Below are 24,102 nucleotides of genomic sequence, written 5' to 3' on the forward strand. Positions count from 1 at the left end.
CACTTTTGTAAGCATTTTTCCTGCACTGGACGATTTCAGCACTGAGCTGGTCCTGGCCTCCTTGAAAATATTGTCCTGTTTGTTCTGTACAATACTGTCCCATTGGCAGCCTTGAATGCCTGTGAGTATATACTGTATTTTTTGCTCTATAAGACTCACTTTTCCCCTCCTAAAAAGTAAGGGGAAATGTGTGTGTGTCTTATGGAGCGAATGCAGGCTGCGCAGCTATCCCAGAAGCCAGAACAGCAAGAGGGATCGCTGCTTTCACTGCGCAACGATCCCTCTTGTTGTTCTGGCTTCTGAGATTCAGAATATTTTTTCCCTTGTTTTCTTCCTCCAAAAACTAGGTGCGTCTTGTGGTCTGGTGCGTCTTACAGAGCGAAAAATACAGGTAGTTATTCATACAACGTTCTGTCTTTGGTTTCCTGCTGCTTTTCTAAATCGTTCCCCCATCTCTCTCCCCAGTTACAGAGGGGGAAAGCCCTATTTGTGTTGATACAGTGCACACAACTGCATTTCTATGTCTGTGTCACTGTGGCGTCCAGTTTAGGAGAGGTGCAAAATGAGAGTAGCTTGCCCACTTTCATGTTTTCTGTGAGAGTTTGAGAGAAGGGTAGCGACCTGCTGCTTAAAATCGACTCAAGAGACTATGAAGCACTATCATGAGGCTCAGAGCTCACATGCTACATTTACAGCACAATCCTATTGTAGCCTTATTGGAGTTCACCGATTGGGTCTGTGTTGCTCCGGGACAGGAGGAAGGAAGTCAAAATGACACCAAGTTGGTTCAAACAAAGAGTTTATGACAAGTTTCGTGCAGTATTTATATCCTCCAGGCACCCTCTCCCTCCTTCCAACCACGTCAGCCTATGTATGCAGGTTGACATCACATATGTTCCTGCTCTGGTACTCTCAACCATAAAAGGGATTTCCTTCCTGCACTCCTGACCATAAAAGGGTATTCCTGTTCCTACTCCTATCTTGGAGCAAAAGGTTACGACTTCTGAGAACATGCTCTGGCGTTAGTCCCAGACTTGGGTCTCCCCGTCATTTGTGGTCAGAACATAAGATATGTCTGTGTCTGTTCTACTGGTAAAGTCAAGGCCAGTCTTGCCGTCAAACTGATAAGGGAGAGAGCCGTGTTCTTGTTTTGCATTTGCTCAACGGCTAAAGTTTATGCATTTTAGCTAAGGAGAAATGGGGATTTTGGTGCAGTTTAAAAATGCCTGCACAGTCAGTTTTGGGTTTGGGAAACCCATTCCTTCACTATACATGCTTACCCAGAGATATTCCTGCACAGCAGGGGGTTGGACTAGATGACCCTTGGGGTCTCTTCCAACTCTCCTACGATTCTAAGTAAGTCTTGCTGTCTCTCTCTCTTTTTTAAAAATAGTATTTATTAAAGTTTTAAGTTTACAAAAAGACAAAAGAGAAAACACCAATTTAAACAATAAAAATAACAAAACCAATACATCACAATAAAAAACAGAAAAATAAAAAAATTAAAAACAAAGGAAAAAAGAAGTAAAAAACAAATCAAGACTTCCCATAACTTATCTTTCATTTGCTTGTTTCCCTGACCTCCTCACACCTCCCCTTTTTGTATTCTAAGTCAATTATCCATTTCAGCAAATCCTTTCCCTCTCTTCAAAATTTTTATCCTGAAAATTTATCTTGATCTTGCTATAAGTTTACTTTCCCTCTTTTCACCAATTAACAGTCTATTTTCCTTAAATCTTTGATACATTTTTGCTAAAATCACCTAGATTCATTCCAACATCATTCTAACATTCATTAATTTTACAATGTTTCTGTAAATAGTCTTTAAATTTCTTCCAATCTTCCTCCACCGACTCTACTCCCTGGTCTCGGATTCTGCCCGTCATTTCTGCCAGTTCCATATAGTCTATCACCTTCATCTGCCATTCTTCCAGAGTGGGTAGATCTTGTGTCTTCCAATACTTTGCAGTAAGTCTTGCTGTCTCCCAGGGCAGTCAGTTTCCCAAAGTCTAGCTGTGTTCTGCTACTTCTTATTTGTAAACTTGCACATCGCTTTTTATAACGAAAGTCTCAAAGTGACTTAAAGGTAAAGGGACCCCTGACCATTAGGTCCAGTCATGGCCGACTCTGGGGTTGCGGTGCTCATCTCGCATGCACAACCGCCGAAACCCAGAGGTAACCCATTGCAGTATTTCTGGGATTCAGCGGTCCGCAACCTGAAAAAACGCAACTTGAAGTGTCTGTAACCGGAGGTAGTGAAGGTAAAGGGACCCCTGACAATTAGGTCCATAAAGTCGTGGCCGACTCTGGGGTTTTGGCGCTCATCTCGCTTTATTGGCCGAGGGAGCCAGCGTACAGCTTCCGGGTCATGTGGCCAGCATGACTAAGCCGCTTCTGGAGAACCAAAGCAGCACACAGTGACGCCGTTTACCTTCCCACCGGAGTGGTACCTATTTATCTACTTGCACTTCGACGTCCTTTCGAACTGCTAGGTTGGCAGGAGCAGGGACCGAGCAACAGGAGCTCACCCCGTCACAGGGATTCGAACCTCCAGCCTTCTGATTGGCAAGTCCTAGGCTCTGTGGTTTAACCCACAGCGCCACCCGCGTCCCACCAAAGTGACTTAACAGTAAGTTAAAATGGAAAGATGTCGTGAAACAGACAGAAACCATAAAGCCAGGTATAATGCGTACTGCAAGTGTTCCTCACCAGCAAGGAAAAATACCCTCCTCCACTATACTATAAGAAAATAGGCCATAAATTAAACCAAATCAAGATCCAAATGCCTGGGGCTGACAATTTTGGCAGCAGCCTCCTTGAAAATAGTATTTCACAACTGGGAGGGGAACACTGAAGAGGTTCATTATTTCGCTGCCACCCTCCCTCAGACAAGACACATAAGGAAATACAGTGGTGCCTCGCAAGACGAAATTAATTCGTTCCGCAAGTCTCTTCGTCTTGCGGTTTTTTCGTCTTGCGATGCACGGTTTCCCATAGGAATGCATTGAAAATCAATTAATGCGTTCCTAGGGAAACCGCCTTCAGACCAGGTCCGGGGACAGTCTGTCCCCGGACCTCTTCTGAAGGCTGGGGGGGAGGGCTTTTCTTCCCACCCCCAGCATTTTAAAAAACCCCGGGACAGCGGAGGACTTCTCCGCTGTCCGGGCGATCTTAAAATGCTGGCGGGCAGCATTTTAAAATCGCCCCGGGACAGCGGAGGACTTCTCCGCTGTCCGGGGCGATTTAAAAGCCCCTGGGAAGGCAGGCAGGAGGGACAAAGACTTTCGACCCCCGCCCGCCTTCAGAAGGTGTTCCCGCCCCCCCCCCGCCCGACTTCGCAGCAGCGCTACGAAGCCCGGCGGTGGGGCAGGTGTTCCCGCCACCCCACCCCGCTTCGGAGCAGCGTTCCGAAGCAGGGTGGCTGGGGCAGGTGTTCCCGCCCCCCCTTCCGGCTTCGCAGCAGCGCTACGAAGCCCGGCGGCTGGGGCAGGTGTTCCCGCCCCCCCTTCCGGCTTCGCAGCAGCGCTACGAAGCCCGGCGGCTGGGGCAGGTGTTCCCGCCCCCCCTTCCGGCTTCGCAGCAGCGCTACGAAGCCCGGCGGCTGGGGCAGGTGTTCCCGCCCCCCCGCCCGGCTTCGGAGCAGCGTTCCGAAGCGGGGCGGCTGGGGCAGGTGTTCCCGCCCCCCCGCCCGGCTTCGCAGCAGCGTTCCGAAGCGGGGTGGCTGGGGCAGGTGTTCCCGCCCCCCCGCCCGGCTTCGCAGCAGCGCTACGAAGCCCGGCGGCTTGGGCAGGTGTTCCCGCCCCCCACCCCGCTTCGGAGCACTGTTCTGAAGCGGGGCGGTGGGGGAAGGTGTTCCCGCCCCACCGCCCCGCTTCGGAGCACTGGGAGATCACTTCTCCCCACCGCCCCTTGCTTCAAAAGAGGTCCGGGGGCAGCGGGAAGCACCCCCGGACCTCTTTTGAAGCAAGGGGCGGTGGGGAGAAGCGATCTCCCCGCAGCCGCTTGCTTCAAAAGAGGTCCGGGACCTCTTTTGAAGCAAGCGGCTGCAGAGAGAAGCGATCTCCCCGCAACCGCTTGCTTCAAAAGAGGTCCGGGGGCAGCGGAAAGCGCTTCCTGCTGCCCCCGGACCTCTTTTGAAGCAAGGGGCGGTGGGGAGAAGCGATCTCCCTGCCGCCCCTTGCTTCAAAAGAGAAGACCCGCTGTCCCCGGGGCAAGCTTCGTTTTGCGAAGCAAGCCCATAGGGAAATTCGTCTTGCGAGGCAACTCGAAAACGAAAAAACCTTTCGTTTTGCGAGTTTTTCGTCTCGCGAGGCGTTCGTCTTGCGGGGTACCACTGTACAGTGGTACCTCGGGTTAAATACTTAATTTGTTCTGGAAGTCTGTTCTTAACCTGAAACTGTTCTTAACCCGAAGCACCACTTTAGCTAATGGGGCCTCCTGCTGCTGCCGCACCGCTGGAGCACGATTTCTGTTCTCATCCTGAAGCAAAGTTCTTAACCTGAAACACTATTTCTGGGTTACTGGAGTCTGTAACCTGAAGTGTATGTAACCTGAAGCGTATGTAAGCCGAGGTACCACTGTACATCTGTTTCTGATGGATAACAGAAACAGGGTCATCTGGGTCACAGGAGAACCGCAATGGTCAGAATCAGAGTTAGACGACCACACAACGCAAAAGCCTGCCAGCAGCTACCTTTGCCTCAGAGGACCACACTGAGTCTTTGGTGCCGCCCCCAATCCCAAATCTGCAAGCCCCTTACCATTCCTGTCCAATTTTTAGCCTCTTCTGCATGCAATGAGAGAATCAGCTTGCCCCTCCTTGCAGACAGTAGATTTGGTTCAGGGCTGCTAGTCACAGACCCTACAGTACTTCAGAATGTCCTCTAAGTTTATTTCTGTTTTTAAAAGGGGCCGTTCTCTACGGGTACCTGTTTCTGCTTGCTCTCTTTTGCTTGTGGCATCCCATAATCTGGAAGTGGCCACCGGGCTTGTGAGATTAGGCCACTGCAAAATCACCCGGTGCCGAAAGCAACCTCGACATTTGCACAAAACAGGGCAGTGCAGCGTGCAAGGTTCAGGAGGGGAAATGAGTTGTTTCTGCTTCTTCGGACATAATGTGCTGCCAGAGTTAGCACAAAGCCTCTTTCGGGATACACAGCTGACCGTCGCAGCTGCGTACAAAACAATGCCTGTGTATAGAGTCTCCCTCGCAGATCCCACTGTATTAAAAACAAAAGAAAACACAGCATTTCCTCGTGTGGGTGAAGAGGCGATATGTTTGCAGCCTGCCATCAGGTTTTTCTTCTTATTCTCCGCTCTGTCGTAGCTAACACACTTAACAGACTTCCAGAGAGTCTGTGAGTGTTCATTAGGGCCATCGATGGCTGGCAGCCCAGGGGCAAAGGACGGCTTGGCTGTTCGTCGCTGCTTAATCAAGCTATTTTGGCCCGAAGCCAACTTTGCATGGCAAAGGCAGATCCCAGGGAGGAATGGCACTCCAACCAAAATCCCCGGCATTCAGCTTAACTGTTCTTTGAACACCGTATCTCTCTTCAAGAAGAGATGTGAGTGGACAGGGAGAGGAATGTCCCTGGAGGTCTTCCCCTTCTGCTTCATTCATTCCGTGGCATAAAATAATGTCCTCGTTTCCTTCTCTCTCTTTTCCCCACCTTTATATGAAAGAGGAAAGGGACTGAATGGGCAACGTGGCTGCCTTTCCAGAGGTCCTTCAGAGGTCTTCAGCACCTGCTCGGACAAACGTTTCCTGTCTCAGCAGAGGAACCAAGTTAAGCTGGCCCTTGTCCTTATTCACTGTAATATTTTGCTCCAAGCCCTCCTGGCCTTTCCTTAACAAGGGAGACTTGACTAAATGAAACCAGAAGCCCGTTGCTTTGTTTTCACTGGTGGAGTCCTATCCCTTCATCTCGGCAGAAGCAGCATAAGAATAGCCTACTCAACAAAGCACTAAAACCCACGGCAGTCCTGTTTATGAGGCATTATTGCTATGATTTATGACGTGTTAAAGGTAAAGGGACCCCTGACCATTAGGTCCAGTCGTGACCGACTCTAGGGTTGTGGCGTTCATCTCGCTTTATTGGCCAAGGGAGCCGGCGTACAGCTTCTGGGTCATGTGGCCAGCATGACTAAGCCACTTCTGGCGAACCAGAGCAGCGCACGGAAACGCCGTTTACCTTCCCACCGGAGCAGTACCTATTTATCTACTTGCACTTTGACGTGTTTTCGAACTGCTAGGTTGGCAGGAGCAGGGACCGAGCAACGGGAGCTCACCCCATCGCGGGGATTCGAACCGCCGACCTTCTCACTGGGAAGTCCTAGGCTCTGTGGTTTAACCCACAGCACCACCTGCGTCCCTTTATGACACATTAGTCGCTTTATAAAAAGAAGTGTCTCAAAAAGACACAGCAAAATAACTGTTGTTGCGGGAATCTGTCTGTCTTGAGAGACAATGGTAAAAATGTGAAATGTAAAGGACCCCCTGGATGGTTAAATCCAGTCAAAGGCAACTATGGGATTGCGGCACTCATCTCACTTTCAGGCCGAGGGAGCCGGCGTTTATCCACAGACAGCTTTCCGGGTCATGTGGCCAGCAGGACTAAACTGCTTCTGGCACAACAGAACACCATGACAGAAGTCAGAGTGCACGGAAACGCCATTTACCTTCCCACCACAGCGGTACCTATTCATCTACTTGCACCGGTGTGCTTTTGAACTGTTAGGTTGACAGGAGCTGGGACAGAGCAACGGGAGCTCACCCCGTCACATGGATTTGAACCACCGGCCTTCGGATCAGCAAGCCCAAGAGACTCAGTGGTTTAGACCACAGCGCCACCCGCATCCCTAGAGACAATGGAGTGCACCTCCGGGGGTGAAGTAAAACTGCTGAAGAATCACAGCGCCTGCTGTGGCTGCAGAGACTGGTAACTCCTAACTGCTGCCTCCCATGTGGTTTTTGCTGTGCTAGCAGCACCAAAGTGACCTCTCCAGAGTCCAAGGCTGGGCAGTGCGTACGGAGTTCCTGGGATGCCCAGATGACAAGACACACCCCCTCAGCCTTGTTGATGCAATTCAAAGGAAAGGAAAGCAATATGTTTGGCACCAGCTTGGCAGTGGCTGGAAGGAGATGTAAAAGGCACCATCCAACTGCCAGAGGGCCTCCACTCCAATTAGTGTAGGGCTTTCTTAGCCTTTTCTTCTCCTGAAGATGTCCTGCAAGGCAGTGGGTACTGGTTTTTCCTCAGGGCTTATTCCCAAAGCCTTTTTCACAAATGAGTGTAGCCACACAGCAGCGAAGGTTCAGGATCAGAGATCACCTCCCAGAAAAATAATATACAGATAAATTTAAAAAATGGGCATTTGAATCCTGCCATTTCCATTTCAGGTGACGCTTCGTAAAGAATCCAGCAGAAGTTTGGTATTCGCCTAAAAATGTGATTGACATTATCTGACAGGAAATGTGTTTTTCCGCCATGTGCACAGTGGGGAACTAGTATCCCTGTCACATTAAGTATGTATTTATTTTAGGCACCATATTTACCTCAGTGGTGGTGTGCTGGCTCTTGATTTCTTGAGGCGTCTCTGTGTGTGACTTACAATTGTACAGACATTTCTGTCATGGTACACCTGTAATGTCCATGTTCTTCTTTGGGGGAGCTGGCAACTGGATAATATAAATCCAGCCTCGGCACATGAAAGTTGAGAGGGGCCAGTCCCCTCCTCACTTTTTCTTTAGCTGTTGTTGTCGTTTAGTCGTTTCGTCGTGTCCGACTCTTCGTGACCCCATGGACCAGAGCACGCCAGGCACTCCTGTCTTCCACTGCCTCCCGCAGTTTGGTCAAACTCATGCTGGTAGCTTCGAGAACACTGTCCAACCATCTCGTCCTCTGTCGTCCCCTTCTCCTTGTGCCCTCCATCTTTCCCAACATCAGGGTCTTTTCCAGGGAGTCTTCTCTTCTCAGGAGGTGGCCCAAGTATTGGAGCCTCAGCTTCACAATCTGTTCTTCCAGTGAGCACTCAGGGCTGATTTCCTTCAGAATGGAGAGGTTTCATCTTCTTGTAGTCCATGGGACTCTCAAGAGTCTCCTCCATAATTCAAAAGCATCAATTCTTTGGGGATCAGCCTTCTTTATGGTCCAGCTCTCACTTCCATGCATCACTACTGGGAAAACCATGGCTTTAACTATACGGACCTTTGTTGGCAAGGTGATGTCTCTGCTTTTTAAGATGCTGTCTAGGTTTGTCATCGCTTTTCTCCCAAGAAGCAGGCGTCTATTAATTTTGTGACTGCTGTCACCATTTGCAGTGATCATGGAGCCCAAGAAAGTAAAATCTCCCACTGCCTCCATTTCTTCCCCTTCCCCAGTGGCCATGATCTTAGGTTTTTTTGATGTTGAGCTCCAGACCATATTTTGCGCTCTCCTCTTTCACCCTCATTAAAAGGTTCTTTAATTCTACTTTGCTTCAAAAATTCGTTAAGCTAACATCCTCATTGACCTCTACGGTGGTCTCTCCTGTGGCTATTTTCTGAGGCTAGGCTTGCCAGATCCTAAACTAGCTACACAGCCTTTGAACCTGGGGGTGGGGGGTGGGAGGAAAGACCTTCTTTAGAGAGCCCTTCTTTAGTCCAGCAACATCAGACACAATGCCCAATTGGATGCATCCAGAATAAGATGTTGCCCAACGTCCTTCCCAAACTTTAGGCATTGGTAGCAATTATTATTTTTATTATCGCCATCCATTTCAGTGGTTAATTTCACTCTGCAGCATTGCTTTTTGCCTCAGCGCTCAGCCTTCAGATATATGGTGCAAATCCAGCAGAATCCGCAGGGATTCTGGCTTCTGCAAGCCTGACAATAATGTGAAACGTGTGACAGGTTCCAAATCTGAGATCTCTGCTGGAGGAATGGTGCCACGTTGGGGAATATCCCTCTTCAGCACAGTCCCACTTCCTTAATTTTTCACAAGCATCGCTGTATAGCTGTCAGATACAGAGAATGTCATCACAGGGCTTTTTAATAGCTTATACATTGAACCGCAAGTAAAATAAAAAGGCAAATGTAAGCTGAAAGCGAAGCGCTGCAGCCCCTGTCCCTCACTGTTGCTGCTGCGGAGATGGTCAAGACACAGCTACATAAATACTGGCAGCATATGTGGGTTTTAATGATATGGCTCCTTCTCCGCAGCTCCACGTGTACGAGAAGTGCAGAGAACTTGCTGCACCTCTTAGCAGGACCAGAAAGCGTGATGATCTTTAACCAATGACAGAAAGTGATGGGTTATCTAGCAAATTCTGACAAGGTATGTGGCAGGGCCACTTGATTGCCAAAACATCAAAAGCCCATTCTTCTCTAAAAAGGTAAAGGGACTCCTGACCATTAGGTCCAGTTGTGGCCGACTCTGGGGTTGCAGCGCTCATCTCATTTTACTGGCCAAGGGAGCCGGCGTACAGCTTCCGGGTCATGTGGCCAGCATGACTAAGCCGCTTCTGGCGAACCAGAGCAGCGCATGGAAACGCCGTTTACCTTCCCGCTGGAGTGGTACCTATTTATCTACTTGCACTTTGACGTGCTTTCAAACTGCTAGGTGGGCAGGAGCAGGGACTGAGCCACGGGAGCTCACCCCGTCACGGGGATTCGAACTGCCGACCTTCTGATTGGCAAGTCCTAGGCTCTGTGGTTTAACCGACAGCGCCACCCACGTCCCAATTCTTCTCTAGATCACCACTATTTCCAGAAGTAACAAAAGAAAGAAAGAAAGAAAGAAAGAAAGAAAGAAAGAAAGAAAGAAAGAACAAAAAAAGCCCATACCTCAAGAGGTTTAAATACAGAACAGAAATTAACAAAATATTTTTGTCCATCATGGCTAGTTGCCCGCTGATAGTCTTTATCCTCCATGCATTTTCCATCCAAGTATACAAGGTGGAAAGATGATAGCAATATCTTTTTTAAAAAAAATAATTATACTTTTCAGATTTATACATTTCACTTATTTTTCAATCATTTTGACATTTCAAAACTTGACTTCCTCCCCCCACTTTCTGCGGTTCCTTAAATTTATTTTTAATATCTTCTGCATAAGCAAATTAACTTAATTTGTTCATTTATTCATCTTCTTTAAATATATGCTCTTATGAAACTGCAGGTTATTACAAGAATCCTGCCAATGTTTTGACAATTTTATCTGCAAATATTCAGTAAACCATTTCCATTCCTTTATAAAAAGTTTGTTATCTTGATTTCCTTATTCTTCTGGCAAGTTTCGCCATTTCTGCATATTCCATAAGTTTTTGTATCCATTCTTCCTTTGCTGGGACTCCTTCTTCTTTCCATTTTTGGGCAAGTAACATTCTTGCCACTGTACATGAATAAGTTTCTATACATTTTAGGTAGTTCTGTCCCTATAATTCCCACGAGAAAAGCTTCTTGGTTGTTTTTGTTACGAAAGTTACTTTAAACATCATTTCTCAGTAAGCCTTCACCTTACTAGCAATCTCACCTACTTTAGAGAGACATAGTTGGAGTTTATTTACTTATTATAGTTTTAGCCAGACTTTCCTCCACTGGGCTTAGCGTGGGAAATGCGAGTTGACCATATTCCTTGCCTTTCAAACCCAACTTCTCTGGGTAAATTGGGAGTCCTGCAATACTCTTGCACATTTTTTAAAAAACCAACTCAAGTGACAACTGAATCAGAAGCGTGCAACACAAAAGGGGGACACGGGTGGTGCTGTGGGTTAAACCACAGAGCCTAGGACTTGCTGATCAGAAGGTCGGTGGTTCGAATCCCTGCGAAGGGGTGAGCTCCCGTTGCTCGGCCCCTGCTCCTGCCAACCTAGCAGTTCGAAAGCACGTCAAAGTGCAAGTAAATAGGTACCACTCCGGCGGGAAGGTAAACAGTGTTTCCATGCGCTGCTCTGGTTTGCCAGAAGTGGCTTAGTCATGCTGGCCACATGACCCGGAAGCTGTACGACGGCTCCCTCGGCCAATAAAGCGGGATGAGCGCCGCAACCCCAGAGTCGGTCACGACTGGACCTAATGGTCAGGGGTCCCTTTACCTAACACAAGAGGAGGAAGAGAACTTCTTCCATCCCCTTGCTCTGGAAGGCGTAAAGAATCTGCATCTCTACTCCCAGAATTCCTGCCCATTTGTCATTGCTGGCTGAGGCTGGAGTTGGGAGTTCCAACAATCCTTATGGGTTTCCCACTGGCATTGGGTCCAATGGGTTGTTCTTATGTCCTTAGCATCATCTGAAAGGCCACCGGTTATCCACATCCTCTACGAGGCAGGAACTGTTGGAAACAACGAGCGTGCCCTTTTCTTGTAAGTGGCACCCTGTGTCTGCTTGCCAAAAGTCTGACATATTCTGAAGCTCCAATGTTTTACTGCTTCTAATAATCACATACTGTTCTCTAGGGAACATTTCCTGTAAAATCCCTTCATCTCCCCCCTCCCCCCTCCATTAAAGATAAACAACCCAAATGCCACTGGAAAGAAAATCAATGTGTATAATTACTTCTGCTACTTAAATAGCAAGAAGCAAATGTGTGGAATCTGCAAAAAGTAACAAATATTTCCGAGCCTAAAAAGGAAAGGGCTATTAGCTGTTAAGCCTTAAAATAACCCGATCGATAAAAAGCCAAGTGCTATCCATTCACTTTTAGAAGGAGGCTGTCCACTTCACCTCCAACTGGCATAAATTTATTTCGGTAGTAGTTGCAGCCTGTACATTGGGCTTTGCAGCCCAGCACAAATCATACATCTTTTTCGAGGGGCTGGATATTTTTCATGCGTTATTGAACATGTGCATGTGGGGCACATGCTAAAATAAAGGTAAAGCTAAAGGGACCCCTGAACATTAGGTCCAGTCATGGCCGACTCTGGGGTTGCGGCGCTCATCTTGCTTTATTGGCCGAGGGAGCAGGTGTACAGCTTCCGGGTCATGTGGCCAGCATCACTAAGCCGCTTCTGGCGAACCAGAGCAGCGCACGGAAACGCTGTTTACCTTCCTGCCGGAGCATTACCTATTTATCTACTTGCACTTTGACGTGCTTTCCAACTGCTAGGTTGGCAGGAGCAGGGACTGAGCAACGGGAGCTCACTCCGTCGTGGGGATTCGAACCACCGACCTTCTGATCGGCAAGTCCTAGGCTCTGTGGTTTAACCCACAGCGCCACCCACGTCCCATGCTAAAATAGTGATGGATAAAAAGGCATTTTGAAAGCAGGCCAAGTGAGTAGGAAAAAGATGTACCAGGAAGTCAGCAATGAAAAATGCAACGAACATGCAGTGGTACCTTGATTCATGTAGGGCTTAATTGTAGAATAAATCGGCTCCTGAACACTGCAAACCCAGAAGTAAGCGTTCTGGTTTGTGAACGTTTTCCAGAAGCCGAATATCCGATGTGGCTTCTACTTGAGTGCAGGAGGCTCCTGCTGCCAATTGGAAGCCGCGACAGTTTTGGGTGTCGAATGAACTCCCGGAACAGATTAAGTTCGACAGCCAAGGTACCACTGTATAGCTCTACCAGTGCAATCCTGTGTGTGTTTACTTGGAAGCAAACCCCACTGGTTTCAAATAACAAAAGCGTGCATGGGATCGCAGCCTAAAAATACCTGTCTGCACATCAAATGGCCCTGAGAGCTAATGAATGCACTTCTTGAAATGTATAGCTTGCAGAATTTTAAGACATTTGGGTTTCTCAACCCCCGCTCAATGTTTGAAGTGGGACTCACAGATCTCACCTTCTGAAGATCTATGCTCGTCGAAAGGTCACCCAGAGCCCACCACAACTGCACAGTTTGAGGAAATGTACACAGACAATCCATATTTTTTTACAGTTTGGCTTGTGCTGACTGCCTAATTAGGCAAGGGGGAGATCAACGAACCTCAGTAGACAGTGGAAAGATTTTTAAATGGGCAGTTTTCGAGACATACCTTCTCCGCCATGTGTCCTGGCCTTATTGCTTAAGCTACTTCCAGGATTAGTTACTTTTTACAAATTAGCTGACGGGTACTTCGGCCCACAGCCCTGTTAAATCAGAGACATTTGGATTTTGGAAGCGTTTGTTCACCAAAAGATACGGACTAAGTCCGAAACTAACACTCTGTGGAGCTGTCTGTAATGCCAGAAATAGGATCATGCACTGATATGTATACCTACTGGGCACAGCAAGTGTGGTGAAGTGGTTCAAATGTCAGACTAGGACCTGGGAGACCTGGGTTCAAATCCCCACTCAGCTATGAAGTTCACTGGGTGATTTGAACGCTTTGGGGATTTGAATGCTTTGAGTTATTGAGGAAAGGAGTAGACTCACAGGTGAGATGCTACCAGGGCAGAATTGGTCGAGTTGAAGAACGCAGGTAGAACCTTCATAATGGCATACTAAACAAAATAAGAGTAATACAGTGGTACCTCGGAAGTCGAACAGAATCCGTTCGGCTTCCAAAACGTTCGAAAACCAAGGCACAGCTCCTGCAGCCAATCGGAAGCCACAGAAGCCCCGCCGGACGTTCGGCTTCCAAAAGAACGTTCGAAAACCAGAACAGTCACTTCCGGGTTTCAATCGTTTGGGAGCCAAAACGTCTTAAGTTCCAAGGTGTTTGACAACCAAGGTACGACTGCAAAGCCAAAAATGGCTCAGGACTACGTTGCCTCTCCCCATATGAACCTACCCAGACTCTGCAATAATCATTTGAAGCCCTTCTTTGTGTGCTTCCTCCACGAAAGGTCCGGAGGGTGGCAACATGAGAACATGCCTTCTCTGTGGTGACTCCCTGTTTGTGAAATGCTCTCTCTAGGGAGACCCGCCTGGCACCTTCGTTACGTATCTTTAGGCTCCATGCAAAAACATTCCTCTTCTCCTTCGGGCTAACTAAACAACCGGTGACCTTATAAACGGTGTTGCGGGGGGTGTTGTTTTCATTTGTTACCATGTTGTGTATTTTTGTGTTTTTATGTTGCAAACCGCCCTGTGATCCTTGAAAGAAGGGCAGTATAGAAATTTAATTAAGAAGAATTGACAGAGCGCATCTTAAAAAGCCACCCCAACCTGCAGCTGCACATTGCAGGGAAAGTTCAATAATGGACAAGATGTCTTTAAGAGCAACTCATCTGCTTTTTCTGTGTGGTGGGGGATAAGAGTTCAGATCCCTGGGCTCTCACATGTGGGGTGCCTCAGGGTTCTGTCCTCTCCCCCATGCTTTTTAACATGAAGCTGCAGGGAGAGATCATCAGGGGGTCTGGACTGGGTGTCCATCAATATGAAGATGATACCCAGCTCTACCTCTCTTTCAAATCAGAACCAGTGAAGGCGGTGAAGGTCCTGTGTGAGTGCCTAGAGGCGGTTGGAGGATGGATGGCGGCTGAGGTTGAATCCTGACAAGACAGAAGTACTGTTTTGGGGGGACAGGAGGCGGGCTGGTGTGGAGGACTCCCTGGTTCTGAATGTGACAACTGTGCCCCTGAAGGACCAGGTGCACAGCAAGGGAGTCATTCTGGACTCACAGCTGTCCATGGAGGCGCAGGTCAATTCTGTATCCAGGGCAGCTGTCTACCAGCTCCACCTGGTACGCAGGCTGAGACCCTATCTGCCTGCGGACTGTCTCGCCAGAGCGGTGCATGCTCTGGTTATCTCCCGCTTGGACTACTGCAACGCGCTCTACGTGGGGCTACCTTTGAAGGTGACCCGGAAACTACAACTAATCCAGAATGCGGCAGCTAGACTGATGACTTGGAGTGTCCGCCGAGACCACATAACACCGGTCTTGAAGGATCTACATTGGTTCCCAGTACGTTTCAGAGCACAATTTAAAGTGTTGGTGCCGACCTTTAAAGCCCTAAATGGCCTTCGCCCCATAGACCTGAAGCAGCGTCTCCAACCCCATCGTTCTGCGTGGACGCTGAGGTCCGGCTCCAAGGGCCTTCTGGCAGTTCCCTCACTGCAAGAAGCAAAGCTACAGGGAACCAGGAGGAGGGCCTTCTTGGTAGTGGCACCCACCCTGTGGAACACCCTCCCACCAGATGTCAAAAAGATAAACAACTACCTGACATTTAGAAGACATCTGAAGGCAGCCCTATTCAGGGAAGTTTTTAATGTGTGACATTTCAATGTATTTTTAATCTTTGTTGGAAGCCGTCCAGAGTCAGATGGGCGGGATAAAAAAGTAATAAATTATTTTTGTTGTTGTTGTTGTTGTTGTTGTTGTTGTTGTTGTTACCTAAGGAACTGCCTGACAAACAGCCAAGGAGGAGCCCGCAGAACATAGTTTGAAAAATAGTTCGAGCTAGATGAGTTTTTGGGGAGTGAAACCTTTCTACACAATCCACCGTTCAGTCCCCTTTACTCTCGGGTTCCAGCTGGAAGATCAAAATCAAACATTGGACTAACCGAATAATGTTTTTTAACAATGGAACTACGGACAAAAACCAGAAAGTTGAAACTGGCTTTGAAAATACACAGGAAAAAGACAACAGTTAAAGAAAGCATCTTGAACATTTTGAGAAAAATCTTTTTTCACAGGAAGTTGCCTTTCCAAATAAGAAAAAGAGTGGGATACACTGGCCCTCTTAATACTCACATTCTAAAAATATTTCTATTGACGTGACTAAGGCAGCAGACTTGCTCAAACCAACTCCATACGCTGGCTGAACTCCTTTGTAAATACCTGCAGAGAGTTGTTTTGAAATGCGAGGCTCTTCTTTGCACCGCCGCCGATTGCACGGACACCTTAAACCTGCTTCTTATGGCGATTTCCAGAAATAAAACACACCATCAACTGCAAATACAAAGCTCGTCTTCGCTCTGTAACGAGCGCATGGGCTTACTCGCCACCTAAGGGACTGCACAAAGCCAAAAGGTTTGTTCAGTGGTTTATTCTGCGCAACGTCCCCAAATTTACCAGCGAACGTCTCAGCAAGGCGAGGGTAAAGTCTTCATTTCAGCTGCTGGGCCAGGCTATTTATAGAGCTGAGGACTTCCTTAAAATAGCCGTCGTCTTCCCCTTCCTTTTGTTCGTCCGCCGCCAGCACTTCGTATTCTTGGCGAAGGAGGCTCAGTGTATGGCTGAGGCTGTGATCTGCTTTGTAGCTGTCCCTGCAGGAAGCTAGCAGCACATGCACGGTCTTCAAAACCTTCTCCCTGGCATCGTGCTCTGGCATCCTCAGGAGGTTAGGAATTATCCCACACCAGCCTTGTTCGACAATGGCTGGGAGCAAGATCACTTGGCTGTACTGCTGGGCTCTCTCCCGGAACTGGTCGTCGTCATCCGGCGAGTCCTTGAGCGACAGCTGCGATAAAGTTCCTTAAAATTATTATCCTGCACTTTATTTTATTTTGGTAATAACTTTTTGTTAATTTTTCAAAAGCTTAACATATATACTTCAATACAGTGGTACCTCTGGTTACGTACTTACCGTCTTTTTTGCACCATAACACTCACTTTTTTCCTCCTAGAAAGTAAGGGGAAATGTCTGTGCGTGTTATGGAGGGAATGCCTATGGGTGGCATGCCTACGGATTTTCCTCCTCTAAAAACTACGTGCGTGTTATGGTCGGGTGCGTGTTATAGAGCGAAAAATACGGTAATTCGTTCCGGAGGTCCGTTCTTAACCCAAAACTGTTCTTAACCTGAAGCACCACTTTAGCTAATGGGGCCTCCCGCTGCCACCACGCAATTTCTGTTCTCATCCTGAAGCAAAGTTCTTAACCCAAGGTACTATTTCTGGGTTAGCGGAGTCTGTTGGGATACTGCCAGGGAGACAGAGGCATCAGGCAGGCCACCAGTCGTCTCTGGACGATCACCGGTCTCCCGTGGAACAGCATCAGTCAATTAGCGACACGAGCCTCAGAGACATTCCAAGACCCGTGAACACCCTTTCAGCAGAGTCTCCACAAAGAAAGATGCAGAAAGGAGAGCATATGTAGAGATTTATTCAACGTAGTTCAGAACAAAGGAAAAACATGACTGCTTGCCTCTGTGTCCAGGAAAACAGCCAGAATACAAAAGCTACCCACAACGGAAGTTCCCAACAGACAGTGCTGGGAGTAAACAGGCATGTGATACACAACAATCATGCTTGACCCTTTTAAGGTGGAATGGAACTATATCCTAACATCCTCCCCCTTTCCATGTAACCTGTAGTCCCTGTGGTTCAACCCAATTTCAACTTCTGTACATAAACCTTAAGTTGTTCTCTGTTAACAACCTTAGACAATAGATCTGCAGGAATTTAATTTCCTGGCATGTAGGACACCTGAATGAGTCTGTAACCTGAAGCGTATGTAACCCGAGGTACCACTGTACATAAAATTCATCTTTTTCCAACTTCCCACTCCATTTTATGTGGTGTTTTAATTTCTCTTCCCACCCTCCTTCTGCACAATATCTTCAATGCATTTATTCTCTCATTTCTTCTGTTGCTCCTATTTCAAATCCTGCTCGTGAATTCATCATATTTATATAACATTTCTTTAAACAGTCCGAAAAAGGCTTCCATTCTTCAACAAAACAGTCATCATCAAGTTCTCTTATTTATTTCAACCACCTTGGACGCGGCTTCGCCTTGCAAATGTGCTAGCGGTTTTATCACCAGGCCTTTTGGTTTTTTCAAATGCAATTTGCAAACATCCACGATGTGGATGCCTAGTCTCCTGTAGCCCTTAAAGGAAAGGAAAGGAGAAGCTCCTCTAAGCATTGAAATCGACCAGACCAGAAGCTGGCCGCAACCTGGGCTGGATCTAGACACATCAAAGAAGCGTTTCAGTTAAACGCGTTGTGAACTGTGCATGAGAAATCGGGTTGGCAAAAACTCCACAGCGCCATCTGGTGTCACAGTGCTATAATGCATATACAACGCATTTAAGCGCTTTTTCTTTGCTAGTGTAGCCAAGTCCCTAGTCCGATCTATTTCATCCTTCTGTTGCTTCCACGAGGAAGCGGCAGCAGTTACCGTATTTTTCGCTCCATAAGACACACTTTTTCCCTCTTAAAACCTAAGGGGAAATGTCTGTGCGTCTTATGGAGCGAATCTGTGGTCCCTGGGTTCCCCAGGGCTGGCGGTGAGGGAAGCTCGGCTTTCCCCACCGCCAGCCCCACAAGCCTTTCCGTTGCTCCCTGACCTGCTCTTTGGGTTGAGCAGCTCTGGGGTAGCCCGCGAAGCCTCCGCAGGGCAGCGGGGAGCCTTCATCCCGCTGCCCTGGGAAGGCTTCGCACAGCTATCCCTGGCTTTTGTGGGAGGTGAGGGAAGGGACAGAGCGAGGCTCTCTCACTTTCCCCCACCTCCCGCAAAAGCCTCCAAGAGCCGCATTTTTCCCCCTTGAATCCCCCCCCCAAAAAAGTAGGTGCGCCTTATGGTCAGGTGCGCCTTATAGAGCGAAAAATACGGTAGGTGTGAAGAAAAAGTAGGAAACAGGCTTTTCCCACACAGGGAGCTCCCCCCAACCCCCCAAAAAAACCATTATGCTGTACAATTATCGAGTTCCCCCTGCTAGATGAGGGCTACCGCAGTGGTAGTCAAAGGGGAATTGCTCTTCTTCTTCCACAGGAATAATCAATGTGGATGCAGCCAAGAAGCTGAGCTCCAGAGGCAAGACTCACGGATTGGCACGGCCAGCCGGCCAGCCACGTGCAGTAAAAGGGCTGCTTACAGCACGGTGCTGCGATACACAAAACTCAGGGAGTTGGGGTGCTGTATTTTTTTTTAAGCATTCCTGCGCTTTTCTTTTTACTTGGTAGCCTCCTGTGGTAATTGCTATATATGAGCTTCATTAATTAGATCTTAATCACAAGGATCTCCTAGCTACTATATTATCATTAAAGAAGATTGCTCTTCTCAACCCATCGAAACAGAGTTAAATCAGCCAAATTATAGGGGAACGCGCCCTGGGAACATGCCATGCTCCCCCGCATCTTGGGCTGCGCTAAAGACTTCCTGAGGTGCCTCGCTGTAACCTGCACATTGGGAATAGCCCAACGCAGGCAGAATGCCACATTCGTGTTTGCAGCAGCTGCAGAAAACAGGGTGCTAGATGATGAAATGGGTGCATAAGCCAAAAGGGCAAGCAGAACAGCAGCAATGCATTCTGCAAAGCCAGGTGGACATTCAGGCCCGAGAGACTCAAGGTGTGGCGAAAGCAAACTCACTCAGATGCCCTTTGCAAGACTTGCGAACTCTGCCACCCAACCCCACCCTCCTGGCCTTTTCCTACGTGCTATATCATGAACGAAGCTCTACCTCTCTATCAAATCAGAACCAGTGAAGGCGGTGAAGGTCCTGGAGGAGGTGGGAGGATGGATGGCAGCTAACAGATTGAGGTTGAATCCTGACAAGACAGAAGTACTGTTTTGAGGGGGACAAGGGGCGGGTGGGTGTCGGGGCCTTCTTGGTGGTGACACCTGCCCTGCGGAACGCCCTCCCACCAGATGTCAAGGAAATAAACAACTATCTGGCTTTTAGAAGACATCTGAAGGCAGCCCTGTTTAGGGAAGCTTTTAATGTTTGGTGTTTTGTTCTGTTTTTAGTCCTCTGTTGGGAGCTGACCAGAGTGGCTGGGGAAACCGAGACAGATGGGCGGGGTATAAATAAAATTATTATTACAGTGGTACCTCAGGATGCGAGCGGGATCCATTCCGGAGCCCTGTTCACATCCTGAATAGAACGTAAGATGCGACGGCGCGTCTGTGCATGCGCGGGTTGCATTTTGCCACTTCCACGCATGCGCGTGACATCATCTGTGCATGTGCGAGCGGAGCAACCTGAAAGTAATGTGCTCCGTTACTTCCGGGTTGCCATGGAAGACAACCAAAAGCGCTCAACCTGAAACACATTGAACCTAAGGTATGACTGTATTATTATTATTATTATTATTATTATTATTATTATTATTATTATTATTGAGCCAAGCCAATGGCTTTTGAGGAAGTAGGTCGTGCCCAAGCTCATCTGCAATGGGTTAAACAACATAGGCAGGTTCAACGGCACCTTGAGATGCAGTTTTCATCTCCTTCCATCATCAGCTGAGGAACTGGATGAAACTTCCAGCAGGTGATATCAGCCATGCACTAAATTAGGAGTGGAGAACCTTCTGTCCTCCATAAGTCATTGCTCTACAGCTGATCTCCCATCGTTCTGACCTTTGCACCATGCTGGCCGAGGGCGATGAAGGTTGGGGAGTCGAACCTCATATGTAGAGGGCCACAGAGTTCCCCCATCTGTGCACTAAACAAGCCTATGTACGAAAATTTCACACTACATAAAGGTAAAGGGACCCCGGACTATTAGGTCCAGTCGTGGCCGACTCTGGGGTTGTGGCGCTCATCTCGCTTTATTGGCCGAGGGAGCCGGCGTACAGCTTCTGGGTCATGTGGCCAGCATGACTAAGCCACTTCTCGCAAACCAGAGCAGTGCATGGAAATGCCGTTTACCTTCCCGCCGGAGTGGTACCTATTTATCTACTTGCACTTTGACGTGCTTTCGAACTGCTAGGTGGGCAGGAGCAGGGACTGAGCAATGGGAGCTCACCCCGTCGCGGGGATTCGAACCGCCGACCTTCTGATCGGCAGGTCCTATGCTCTGTGGTTTAACTCACAGTGCCACCCGCGTCCCTAAATGTCACACTACTGAGCTGTAGAAAAAGGAAGTATTCAATAAACAGAATAATGCATTCAGAGGATGGCTTCTAATTTGTCACTTGCTGCATCGCGGCATGCCAAAAGCAATCGTCCACGGCTTTTGCAAAGTTTTCCCTGTAAAGAGATTCTGGGCAATGATGAGTCATCAATACAGAGCAAGATAATTGCCTTTTCCAGAGGAGACACACGAGGTTTGAGCAAGCAGATTTGGAGCTGCAACTCTGGAAGAGTTAGTTTGAATTTCTTTCTTTGGACGACTTAGCCAGGCAGCAGGAAGCCAGCCACCTTCTCACAGGGGGACAGTAATAATGCCCTAACTTGCAGGATTTCTGTGAGGGGTGTTAGGTGAATCATTTTTAAAATGGAGAGAGCTGGGGAGACTCTAGCAAGTTGCCACCTGATGCCATCGTGGTGTCAGTGACTGACAGGTGAACAGCCACCTGCCAATGGAAGGAGGTCACACTTATTCGACTCCACCGTTCCAGTTATTCTACTCCTGTAGTGATGAAAATACAGCTCTCATTCTCTCTCTCTCTTCCCCCACCCCACCCCCGCTAAAAGGAGGATTTGGGTGAATTTCTCCTTCCAGGGACACCTGACTCGTCCCTGCTGTTATTGTATTTTAGTGTTCTGTTGGAAGCCGCCCAGAGTGGCTGGGGAAACCCAGCCAGATGGGCGGGGTATAAATAAATACCCGGGGACCGCCTCTCCCGGTATGCCCCACGGAGAGCCTCAAGGTCCATAAATAGCAACACCCTAGTGGTCCCGGGCCCTAAGGAAGTTAGGTTAGCTTCAGCCAGAGCCAGGGCCTTTTCAACACTGGCCCCGGCCTGGTGGAACACTCTGCCTCATGAGACCAGGGCCCTGCAGGATCTGATTTCTTTCCGCAGGGCCTGTAAGACAGAGTTGTTCCGCCTGGCCTTTGGCTTGGAGCCAATTTGATTCCCTCCCCCTCTTTCTTTTTTCTTTTTCCTTTCTCCTCCTGTGATGAGGCTGCATTTTAATATTTTATTGTTTCAATATTTTATTGTTGTATTTTAATCTTCTTTTTAAGTTGCATTCATTCGACTTATTTTTATTATTTGATTTGATTTGAACTGATTTTATAATGAAATGATTTTAGAATGCTGTATTATTTTACTGTTGTTAGCCGCTCTGAGCCCGGCCTTGGCTGGGGAGGGCGGGGTACAAATAAAAGTTATTATTATTATTATTACTCCTGCTAATCTGTGCCGCACAACAGCTCCGCTTACCTTTTCCACGACTAAGTCATAGAGAAGCGTCACAATGCGGATGTGCAACATCTCCGTCCCTTTCTCTGTGCAGAGACGCCGAAGCACTTGAAGGCCACCAAGCTTGAGGAACTGCTGCTGAGCGTAGGGGAACTGCCGCAACATGGACGACAAAGCAAAGAGAGCCTGGGAACAAAACACAATGTAATGGGAATTAGGGGTTGCTTGTCCGTAAGTTGCCGCCACTCTCGGTGAGGTTGCCTGGATAAACCTTTCCCTGGCTGGACAGTCCTGATTCTGCGTCTGTCTCAGTCACTGACAGAATCCGTCAGTGGGCGTTTCCTGAACTTCTTCCAACGTAAAAGTTCCTTGACGGATAGTCTCCGCCTAGCCTCCCTGCGCGGAATTCTTCTGCGCAGGGTGGGTGTGGGCAGTGGAGGACCAATGCTCTCCCCGCTGGTCTCTGGCGAAGAGTCCTGGAGCCATCCCTCCGAAGCCCGCCTCCACCCGCCTTTCTCCCTGGTGTAACGCTGATTTCCTTCCCCGGTCACTGAGTCCCCTCCTTTCCTGCTGGGACCTTCTCCAGCATCGCTCGGGAGCCCTTCCTCCACTCCTGACTGCGATGGCAGTTCCCTGACACACAACAAGGGCGTTGGCGACGCTTCTGGTCTACCAAAAGCTTTCCCGCACAACTCCTCTGACACGTGCCCCCCGACACCTCCTTTGCCCCTAATAAACAATTCGTCTATACAGTGGCACCTCGGGTTAAGTACTTAATTCATTCCAGAGGTCTGTTCTTAACCTGAAACTGTTCTTAACCTGAAGCACCACTTTAGCTAATGGGGCCTCCCGCTGCCACCACGCTGCTGGAGCACGATTTCTGTTCTCATCCTGTTCTTATCCCGAGGTAATATTTCTGGGTTAGCGGAGTCTGTAACCTGAAGTGTATGTAACCCGAGGTACCACTGTATTTTCATCACGGTTTCGCTTTGGGAAATTTGTAGAGCCAGAGTCTGAAGGAACCCACTAAAGAGGTTTTCGCTCCGGGACACGGCCTCAAAGATTATCATAACAGTCATTTATAAATAACAATACTTTCTGGTTTCTGAAAATGCCCAGGCACCTGGCACTCCCTACTGGCTTCACAATATTTTGCAGACTTGCACAGACCCCCACCCGCTACGCAGACCGAGTAGAAAACAGGCTCTCTTCCCTCACACAGCTATCTCTTCTCCATCACCAATGCTAGGTTTTCTTCTTTCCTTCCTTCCTTTTCTCTTATTATAAAAATCTTTCAATAAATTGTTATTATTATTACTACTGCAGTGGTACCTCGGGTTAAGAACTTAATTCGTTCTGGAGGTCCGTTCTTAACCTGAATTGTTCTTTTTTAAAAAAATAATTTTTATTGATTTTCCAATAAAAAAACATCCAATTGAATATCCAATCATAATACAGTGGTGCCTCGCGAGACGAAATTAATTCGTTCTGCGAGTTTTTTTGTCTTGCGTTTTTTTCGTCTTGCGAAGCAGGGTTTTAATGGTATTAACGGTTTTAAGAAAAAGGAAACAAACTTGCAAGATGTTTTTGTCTTGCGAAGCAAGCCCATAGGGAAATTCGTCTTGCGAAGCAACTCAATAAACGAAAAACTCTTTCGTCTTGCGAGTTTTTCATCTTGCGAGGCATTCGTCTTGCGAGGTACCACTGTACTTCAATGAAAATAAAAAACTACAATAAAATAAAATAAAAAAATTATAGTCCAAATTGTATTTATTAATTTTTCGGAGTTCCCCACGGTCTGGATCTCTGAAGCATATCTCCACATCTTAGTCCTGCTTCTCCTAACCTGAAACTGTTCTTAACCTGAGACACCACTTTAGTTAACGTGGCCTTCCGCTGTCGCCGCGCAATTTCTGTTCTCATCCTGGAGCAAAGTTCTCAACCCGAGATACTATTTCTGGGTTAGCAGAGTCTGTAACCTGAAGCGTATGTAACCTGAAGCATCTGTAACCCGGGGTACCACTGTGCTACTAGTAGTAGTTGTAGTAGTAGAATACAAGTTTTGCCTCTTCCTATTTTATGAAGCTACATAGAAGGGGGGCACTTTTAAAAGCTAGAAGAAGCCAAGTGGAAGGAAGGGACTTTGATCAGATGGAAGAGCAGGGAAACTTTAGGCGTTCTGAGCTGCGTATCATGAGGCTGGGTCTGGGTGGAGAGACACAGAG

The 24,102-nt window shown here is 47.9% G+C and overlaps 1 protein-coding gene across 2 annotated transcripts in view; it reads right to left on the bottom strand.

Moving 5' to 3' along the window:
- Nucleotides 1–15,874: 15,874 nt before the first annotated feature.
- Nucleotides 15,875–24,102, bottom strand: part of SIL1 (SIL1 nucleotide exchange factor) — a 62,970-nt gene continuing 54,742 nt past the window's right edge. For both annotated transcript variants that reach the window (XM_082216431.1, XM_082216430.1), the window contains 2 exons: nt 21,899–22,063; nt 15,875–16,303 (listed from right to left, as the gene is read on the bottom strand). In XM_082216431.1, the coding sequence (XP_082072557.1) occupies nt 15,950–16,303; nt 21,899–22,063 (519 nt within the window). In that variant the 3' untranslated portion in view covers nt 15,875–15,949. The remainder of the gene's footprint in view (nt 16,304–21,898; nt 22,064–24,102) is intronic.

Source organism: Podarcis vaucheri (assembly GCF_965113315.1).
Source record: "Podarcis vaucheri genome assembly, chromosome: 3".
In the NCBI taxonomy this organism is placed as follows: domain Eukaryota; kingdom Metazoa; phylum Chordata; class Lepidosauria; order Squamata; family Lacertidae; genus Podarcis; species Podarcis vaucheri.